Source organism: Nesoenas mayeri (genome assembly GCF_963082525.1).
Source record: "Nesoenas mayeri genome assembly, contig: SCAFFOLD_65, whole genome shotgun sequence".
NCBI lineage: Eukaryota > Metazoa > Chordata > Aves > Columbiformes > Columbidae > Nesoenas > Nesoenas mayeri.
Genome location: NW_027660043.1, coordinates 111,380 through 121,203, shown reverse-complemented (window position 1 = coordinate 121,203; position 9,824 = coordinate 111,380). Strand labels below are relative to the sequence as shown.

The following is a 9,824-nucleotide window of genomic DNA, read 5'->3' as shown; positions in this document are numbered from 1 at the left end:
GACGCGTGCAGCCGAGGGGCGGGTCTGAAGGCTGTGGCGGGAGGGGGCGCAGAGCGCGGCGGGCGGGGATCGGGGACAGCGGGTCCGGGAACGGGGATCCGGGGACAGGGGGTCCCGGGGGTCCCGGGGGGCTGGGAATCCGGGGACAGCGGGTCCCGGGGGTCCTGGGAGGCTGGGCGATCCCGAGGGGTTGGGGATCCGGGGACAGCGTGTCCCGCGTGGTTGGGGGTCCCGAGGGGTTGGGGTCCCGTGGTGATGCTGTGTCCCCTCCCTGCCTCCAGGATGGCGCAGAAAGAGAACGCGGACCCCGGCGTGTCCAGCCTGCCCGAGGTGACACCCCCTCCCCCGTGACGTTCCCCTGCCAGGGTGTCCCCCCGGGGCACTCGGGGTGACGCTGCCCTTTCTGGAGTGTCCTAGTCCCTGGGATGGGGGGTCTCGGAGTGCCCCAAACCCCTCCGGGGGGGCCGTCCTTGGGAGGGGATCTCAGGGTGCCCCCTGGGCCCCATCCCTGGGGCACCCTCGGGGCGGGTCCCGTGTGCTTTGGGGCCGCACCGACCCCTGGAGGTGGCCCCGTCCCAGGGGGGTGCGCTCAGGCACCCCCTGGCCCTTTTTGGGGGGGTGTCCTGTCCCTGGGGAGGGTGTTGGGGTCCCCCACCCCTGCAGGGTGTCTCGGGGTGACCCCCCTCCCCGGCCGGGCCGCAGGTTCGCCGCGAGGAGCCGCTCACGCTGGAGCGCCGGCCAGGTACGGGGAGGGAGGGTCCGGGGGACGGAGCCCCATGGGGAGGAGTTGGGGCACCCGGACGCCTGGGTCCCTTGGTGGGGGCACGGGTGTTACCTGGGGGTCCATGGACGCCTGTGTCCCACGGGAGGGTCCTCGGGGGCCCCCAGGGTGTGTGTGGGGGTTCCCGCAGCTGAGCCTTCCCCACCAGGAGCTGCGCCCCTGCAGCCCATTGCCCTGCAGGCCTCTCCCCCGCCACAGTGAGTGACGGTGGGGGCAGAGCTGGGGGGCCTGTGGGTAACAGGGACCCCTGGGGTGATGTGGGACACTGGAGACCCTGGGGTGATGGGGGAGGGGGTGCCAGGAACCCCCTGGGTGGCACTGGGGGATGCCAGTTACTCCCTGGTGACAACGGGGGGCTCCTGGGGAGCTTCTGGGGACCACAATGTGGGGGTCCCAGAGACTCCCTGGGTGTTGGGGGGAAGGGGGCCCTGGGGCCCCTGGGGTGATGGTGGGTGGCACTGAGGGGACCCTGGGGTAATGAGGATGGCTCCTGGGATCCATGGAGTGACAGTGGGGAGGTCCTGTGGTCCGTGAGGTGTCCTGGGAACCCAAGTATAATAAGTTGGGGGGTCCCAGAGACCCCTTGGGTGATGGTGGGCGGCACTGTGGGGTGTCCTGAGGACCTTGGGGTGATTGTGGGGGCTCCAAGGACACTTTGAGTGGCACTGGGGGGCCCAGTTACCCCCAGTATGACAGTGGGGGAAGCATCCCAGAGACCCCATGGGTGGCAGTGCGGTGGTCCTGTGACCCCTGGGCATTGGTGGGTGACACTGGGGTTGGTGTTGACTATGTGTGGGCGCAGGTGCTGGGTGTCCCCCCTGTGATGGGGTGTCCCCCCTATGATGGGGTGCCCCCGCCATCGTGTGTCTCTGCCCCCCACTCTGCAGACGGACCTTCACGCTGGATGACTTTGAGATTGGGCGGCCGCTGGGGAAGGGCAAGTTCGGGAGCGTCTACCTGGCACAGGAGCAGAGCACGAAATTCCTGGTGGCGCTGAAGGTCCTCTTCAAGTCCCAGGTGGAGAAGGAAGGGGTGGAGCACCAGCTGCGGCGAGAGATCGAGATCATGGCCCACTTACAGTCAGGAAGCACAGGCATGGGGGTGTCGGGGGGAGGCGGGGTGGGGGAGCCTGGGGACCCTGGGTGGTGCTGGTAGGGTCCTGGGGACCTCCTGGGTGATGGTGGGTGGCACTGGGGCGACCCTGGGCTGATGAGATGGGGGGTCCTGGGGTGATGAGGTGGCACTCGGGGACCCACGGGGTGACAGTGAGGGGATTCTGGGGACCCAAGTATGATATCAACAGGTCCCAGAAGACCCCCTGGGTGGTGGTGGGTGGCACTGAAGTGACAGTGTGGGAGTCCTGTTGTCCTCTGGGTCATGGTGGGGGCTGTCCTGAATACCCTGGGGTGACAGTGGAGGGGTGTCCTGGGGCTCACTGGGGTGATGGTGGGTGGCACTGGGGTCCTCTAGGTGACACTGGGGGTGTTCTGGGGTCCCCTAGGTGACAGCGGGGGTCAGTTGCAGAGAGCCCATGGGAGGCACTGGGGACCCTGGGGTGGTAGTGGGGGGTCCTGGGGCCTCACCATGTGTCCCTGTTCCCCTCAGGCACCCCAACATCCTGTGCCTCTACAACTACTTCCATGATGAGCGGCAGGTGTTCCTCATCCTGGAGTACGCGCCCGGGGGGGGCACTCTACAAGGAGCTGCAGCGCCAAGGCCGCTTCGATGGCACCCGCACCGCCACGGTCAGGTCACCCCGAAATGGGGCACCCCTAGCGGGGAGCTCTGGAACCACCCCAGACACCAGGGTGACCCCCACACATGGGGGTCTGGGCCCCCTGACCAGCCCCAAATGCTGAGGTCCCACCCAAGAATTGGTGTTGGGGTCCCCAAGGGCCCCCTGGTCAGTTTGGGGGTGCCCTGACCCCCTCGTTTCATCACCCCAGCTGATGGAGGAGGCGGCAGACGCGGTGCTGTACTGCCACGGGAAGAAGGTGATCCACCGGGACATCAAACCTGAGAACCTGCTGCTGGGGCTGATGGGGGAGCTGAAGATCACCGACTTCGGGTGGTCTGTGCACGCCCCCTCCCTCCGGTACGGCTGTGGGGGGCCCTGTGGGTCTGGGGGAGCACCCTGTGGCGCTGGAGGAGCCGAAGATCACTGACTTTGGGTTGTCTGTGCACCCCCTCCCCTTTGGTATGATCTGGGGAGGGGCCCTATAGGGCTGGGGACGCTCTGGGGGGGGTCCTCCATGGGGCACCCTGTGCGGACAGGGACACAGCAGGGGCTGAGACCCCATGGGGATGGCGTCACCAGCCTGGGGGTGGCAAGCACCCCAGAGGACTCCAACATGCCAAGGCGGGGCTCCCCCTAAAACAGAGCTGCCTTTATGTACCTCTGGAGAGGCGGTGGGTACGTGTACACATGGGGGTGTCTCCTCATGGGGTGCCCCCCAGGCGGAGGACACTGTGTGGGACGCTGGATTACCTTCCCCCTGAGATGGTGGAGGGACGTGAGCACGACGAGAAGGTGGATCTGTGGTGCCTGGGGGTGCTGTGCTATGAGCTGCTGGCTGGGCACCGCCCCCTTCGAGAGCCCCTCCCACAACAAGACCTACCACCGCATCACCAAGGTGGGGACTGCGCCCTAGGGACCCCCACCCACCTGGGGAGCACCTCCAGGGACCCACAAGGACCCCAGAGCAACCCCCAGCCTCACGTGCTGTGCTCTCACAGGGGGGACCCTGCCACAGAGACCCCATGTTTAGGGAGCTCATACCCCCCTGGAATCCCCTGCCATGGGGACCCTGCCTGTGGAGAGCAGCCCCTGCCCCACTGTCACGGAATATTACCCCGAAGTACAACAGGGTCCAAAGCAGCCTTTATTAAACTGGTGAAACAGGGTTTTAATATTCCAAAGTGACTTAAATACAGTTTCGAATATCAGCTGGAAACTTATTTAGGGGCGACAACCACTGCAGTAGGCGGTCCACAGAGTGCATGCACGTGGCTTCACTCAAAACAATGCCGGAGTCGCCCCTGAGTCCCGGAGAAGCACACACTTGCCCAAGCCTATCCGTAATTATTTTAAAGAGATAATTTAGAGTATGTGTGCAAACGTGCACAGAAAGTATAAATATACTCGCAATCCTGCGAGAAGTTTTACTCACGGCCGTGGGGGCGAGGCAAGCGGAGACTCCGTTCCGAGGAGCTGGGGGGGGCCGTGGCTCCTGGCGGCAGTGGCTAAGCTCGTTCTCTGAGAAAACTCCAACCAAAAAGGAAGTTTTCGACGAGTGTCCCGTTTTTAAGAGCTTGACCTGACTGCAGTCATTCCTCCTATTCCTGGAAGCCCCCCAAAAACATCCCCCACCCTAGGTGTGGGCACCCAGCGGCTTTTGCCCCTAACGACTCTGCTGGTACGGGTGCTCTGGGGCCAGACAAAGAAGCTGTTAGGCCCACGGCAGCCAGGAGAGAGGAGGATGTGCCCACTCCTCCATACTGAAGGAAGGAGGGGGAGAGTGGGGGCAGAAGAGGGGGAGAGAGGCGAGGGGGGGTTGCATTCTGCCACAATCCCACCCTATGACTACAGTCATGGTCAAGTCATAACTCCAGAGTGGTGTGACAGCCACCTCTTGCCTCCAAAGTAAAAGGGGACATTCCTGCCAGTGAGCCTTAATGTCCACTGTGGATCGCCATATCTCATGTGTTGACTTACCCCTGCCAAACAGTTATTAATAACAATATACAATAGAATCGAAGTAATTGCAACAATCAACAATTGCCCAAGGTAATTAATGAGTCCCAGCATCAGTCACAGTTCATTAGTGTTTCCATTCCTGTGACTGTCTTCCTTCTGAATGGCTTGCTGGTTTTAGCTGGATCCTTTTCCACCCCGTCATTGTTGGCGGTGTTTTCAAGGCATCTGGATGCTTTTCCATCCCTTGCTGGTGTTAGCTGGATCTTCTTCCACAACAGGAACAGAGATTTTGTAGAAGGAAAACCTACAGCAACACTCATCAGCTGTTTTAACCTGAGCATTTGGCTTACGCAAGAGTAGCAGCTTTATTCTGCATTCCCCATCAGGCACTCGTGCACACACATTAAATCACACGCGCCCGGACACCCGTAGGCCATGTGGGGTCCCCGGCTGCTGCAGCAATGGGGAGCTGGTGTAGCTAAAACTTCACACCAAACACACACAAGCAAACACCTTAAGGCAACTACTGCAATGGGGGTTTAAGTTAAAAGGTTAAGCTTCTGCTGTAACAAAACGGGTTGTATACAGCAAAATACACGTGCCTCTTTAACCCTCCAAAGCAATGGCTTATTATTATTATTATTATTTTGTGCAAATTTTAAAATCTTCAAATATGCATAAAAGCAATATCAACAACAAAAGTAGTTAAGTCTGCTAATACTGAAACTTCCGTAATGCAAAGGCACATGTCCAGGCCGAAGCAAAGGCTAGTGCCATGATTCTGCTTGCTGCTGGTCAGAATCCTCTATTAGTCTCTTAATATGAGACAACTTGTTGTGGAGATACACGCATCTGTACTTCTCTTCCACCCTGTCATCTTCCTTTGCCCTGCAAGAAAACACAAAGAACAGACCTCGGTCCCTTTGGAACCGGGCTTTCATAGTTAACGTGTTAGACTAGCTCAGAAGTTCTGAGCAGAAAATATCTCTTGGACCTTTTGTTTTAGGGGCAGGTCTTTATCGAGTTGCTGCCTGTTATTGACTCTTTATCAAAATCATTAATGACCTCCATAATGCCTCATTTAGCTGCAGTAGAGTGCCAGTAATTTTTTTGATAGCAAGTAATATTAGAAGCTACTTTTAGCAAGCAGCAGTGCTAAGGCACATTGCCGGGTCCTAATGGGAGCTGCCTCTGAACGTCAGAGAGCACTGAGCCGGGCGGGGTTGCTGGTCCCAAGCCGTGGGTTTTTGTTTTTTTTTTTTTTAACTTCAGTTTGCAAGCCGGGGCGGGGGGGGTGCTCCCGCCCGCAGCGAGTGGGGGGGGGCGGCCAGCCGAAAGGTGGTTGCCTGCCTGCGCTCGCGAGGCCGGGCTGCCCTGCCCCACACCACCAGGACTTAGGGTCCAGGAACGGTGGCGGGCCGGGGGGAGATGCGCAGAGAGGCGACAGAAGTTTTACGGGGGGAAGTTTGCGTCCGTTTTTCGGGTTATGCCCGTACTGGACATGCGTTTCTAGCAGCTCTCTCAGGCCACTCCATTTCATGTCGCCAGTCCCAGGGCAGTCGCCGGCACTCGCGGGGTGGGGCTTTGCTATGCCAGACCCCCCGAGTTGCCGGTACGGGGAGGGGGCCGTCTGGACACCGCGGCTTTTTATTTGCCTTTCTTCAAGATCATTAACAACCTCCGTAGTGCCCCGTTTTGCTGCATTTAGCAGGGGGGAACGTGGGGTACAGGTTATTGTAGATGTGGGTGGAGCAGGATCAAGTTGCAAGGGTGCAGAGGTAAATGGCAATATTTTAATACAGGCTACCTCTGCCCTGTGACTTCCAAAGCTCCAAATCTCCCCATTAGGTAAGCACCATTGTCTACCTGCCAAAATATCGAATCCCAATATGTTCGCTTTATAAGGACTCAGGGCAACTTCCACAGCCGTTGTCCGCTTTTCCCCAGGCAGCAAAAGGTGGATTCGAGCTAAAGGACATCTCTCTGCTACACCCGTTACCCCTACTATATTGATGGCCTTCCTTGATGGTTTAATCTCGAGTTTGTCAGCTTGCCGCCTGTTCAAAACACTGATTTGTGCGCCCATGTCAATTAGAAATTTGACACTTATCTGCCTTGGACCAACGGGAATATGTATGTATGGTTCTTTATCACTGGACCATTGGCAGGAGAATACCAAGCGGGTGGGGCGGTCCCGGTTCCCATCCGCCTTTACTAGTTTTTTGATTCCCTTTGTGAGGATGCGAAAGTGTTAGTGTTTCGCTTGTCCTCGGGGGAGGGGGCGGTTGCCGGTGCCTTCTCTTTGTTCTCTGATCTTCCCTCTAAGTATTCCACTAGCTCCTGTAAATGCTCAGTGGAGAGCTTGTGCACCAGTTTTCGAGGCACGCCCAAAGCGGCTGCACGGTGCCAGAGGTCGCTCCGCTGCAAACTGCTACTCTGATTTGACTGGCAGCCAAAACGCTCCGGTTTCTGTGACGGGGGGGGCGGCCTAGTGGGGGGGGGGTCCCTAAAGAGGCTCGGCTCGGCTCGTCTTCTGGACCGCCCGGCTTCTATACGGGCTGCCGCTCGGGTCTACCCACCCCATCTCGCGCCCATGTGTAACCACATTGTGTAAAATTTCCGCCCAGGTTAATACATGTTCAGGAGGACTTCGGGGATTTTGCTTATTGCGATCAATAGCCCCCTGAACTTCTTCCTTAAGGGATTGGACATATACTTTTAAGGCATCCGGTAATCCTTTAATAAGCAGCCGAAGGTGGACCGGATCCACCGGCGCCGCCATAGGGGGGGGACTGCCGGCCTCTTTCATACATTGCTTGTATACAAGCCGCCTTTTGAACTCCCTCGGCAAGGTCCGATAAACCTTTTATAACAATTGCCACTGGCTCCCCATGTTCCCTGGGATCTATACTACCAGCCCAGTAAGCTACACGAGATGTAATGGACTGATCACCGTCTGGACCATCACTTAAAAATACCCCTGGGCCCCAGAAACCTGCGGCCTCGTCCTTACTCAATAATATTCTATCACCCCCAGTAAGTGAAACGCGCCAAAGATATTCAGTCTCTGTCTCGCCCGGCTTCTGTGAGAATCTAGTTTGTAAATCCCCTAGCTCCAGTCCTGAATATGGCGTGCTATGGGTAGCCATGCGTGGATTTCTGCCTCGTCCATCCGTATGTGTTTCAGTTCTAATAAGAGGACGCACGTTCTTAGTCTCTACCCCCCCTTCATCAGCGCTGTTTTCAGAGTCAGTATCTCTGTTGAGAAGCGCGGGGGCCGAGGAGCACGCCTGAACTGGGGGGACGCTGGAGGAAGCTCTCATATTAATTAACAAAAACTCAAGTTTTTGTTCCAAAAAACCAAGTTTCTGTTCTAACAAGCCAAATCTCTGTTCTAAATAATCCGATCGTATGCTTTGTCATGAAAAGTCCTGTATTAGACAGTTAAACTGTTCGCTCTGCCGCGAGAGGTTTTGCTTTAAAAAGTCAAACTCTTTGCCTTGCGGCGAAAGGTCCTGCTTCAAGGAGTTAAACTGTTTGCTCTGCTGCGAAAAGTCCTGCTTTAAGGAATCAAACTGTTCGCTCTGCTGCGAAAAGTCCTGCTTTAAGGAGTCAAACTTTTCGCTTTGCTGCGAGAAGTCCTGCTTTAAGGAGTCAAACTTTTCGCTTTGCTGTGAAAGGTTTTGCTTTAAAGAATCAAATTGTTTGGTTTGCCACAAAAGGTCCTGCTTTAAGGAGTCAAACTTTTCCCTTTGCCGCGAGAAGTTTTCCTCCATTCGGTGCTTAAGTTTACACAGATCCTGTGCTACCTTTAAGCAAACACACAAACTGAAGCACATCGCGCACCACATAATGAAAAACTACGCCGCAAAATGCCAGGTTTCTGCAGAAATGTTACTCAACCCTCTAAAAAGTACCTCCATCTCTGATATCCTGCCGACTACGCCAAATTGTCACGGAATATTACCCCGAAGTACAACAGGGTCCAAAGCAGCCTTTATTAAACTGGTGAAACAGGGTTTTAATATTCCAAAGTGACTTAAATACAGGTTCGAATATCAGCTGGAAACTTATTTAGGGGCGGCAACCACTGCAGCAGGCGGTCCACAGAGTGCATGCACGTGGCTTCACTCAAAACAATGCCGGAGTCGCCCCTGAGTCCCGGAGAAGCACACACTTGCCCAAGCCTATCCGTAATTATTTTAAAGAGATAATTTAGAGTATGTGTGCAAACGTGCACAGAAAGTATAAATATACTCGCAATCCTGCGAGAAGTTTTACTCACGGCCGTGGGGGCGAGGCAAGCGGAGACTCCGTTCCGAGGAGCTGGGGGGGGCCGTGGCTCCTGGCGGCAGTGGCTAAGCTCGTTCTCTGAGAAAACTCCAACCAAAAAGGAAGTTTTCGACGAGTGTCCCGTTTTTAAGAGCTTGACCTGACTGCAGTCATTCCTCCTATTCCTGGAAGCCCCCCAAAAACATCCCCCACCCTGGGTGTGGGCGCCCAGCGGCTTTTGCCCCTAACGACTCTGCTGGTACGGGTGCTCTGGGGCCAGACAAAGAAGCTGTTAGGCCCACGGCAGCCAGGAGAGAGGGGGATGTGCCCACTCCTCCATACTGAAGGAAGGAGGGGGAGAGTGGGGGCAGAAGAGGGGGAGAGAGGCGAGGGGGGGTTGCATTCTGCCACACCCACATGCTGCTGGGGAACCCAAGGGCTGGGCAGGACCCCAGGATCTGGGCCCCACATACACAGCACCTGCCCCACACCCTCCATTCTCACTGTGGGGCGAGACCCACGACTGGGGGGCCAGGGACACCGGTGCTGGGTGGGGGTGTCCTTGTGCCCCGTCCATTTCCAGGGTCCCTGAGTCCCCCGCGTCCCGCCAGGTGGACCTGCACTTCCCGCCCCCCGTGCCCGAGGGCGCCCGTGATCTCATCTCGCACCTGCTGCGCCGCAGCCCGGCCCAGCGCCTGCCCCCGCGGGACGTGCTGCAGCACCCCTGGGTGCGCACCCACTCCCGGCGGGTGCTGCCCCCCGCCTGCGCGTCCCCACCCCGTGAGTTCAAACACTTGGATTATTAAAGATCTGCGGTAATATAATAAATATCAGCCTGCAGCTTTGCTAAACATCCGTGTCACAGTTCCGTCCAAAGGTGTCAACTACTGCATGAAACAAAAGTAAAGCTGCAACTCCCCTGCAGCAGCTGCTGAGCGCAGGGACACGGCTGCGAGGCCTGACACCCGCGCCCCGGGCAGAGCGCGGGTGGCACCGCGCACCGGGCAGACCGCGGGCGACAAAATTCTCGGGGAAAAAAACTGGAGTAGAATAGCAGCAGGGCTGGCACAAGCT

General features: G+C 57.4%; 1 protein-coding gene across 1 annotated transcript; it reads left to right on the top strand.

The window, feature by feature from the left end:
- Positions 1-282: 282 nt before the first annotated feature.
- On the top strand, positions 283-9,556 carry LOC308052285 (aurora kinase C-like; the record flags this gene model as incomplete). The annotated part of the gene is given in 10 exon segments (XM_080364368.1): positions 283-330; positions 703-742; positions 912-978; positions 1,669-1,860; positions 2,387-2,459; positions 2,461-2,526; positions 2,728-2,876; positions 3,239-3,353; positions 3,355-3,414; positions 9,362-9,556. Coding segments are annotated over 10 exon segments (1,005 nt in total).
- Positions 9,557-9,824: the final 268 nt, after the last annotated feature.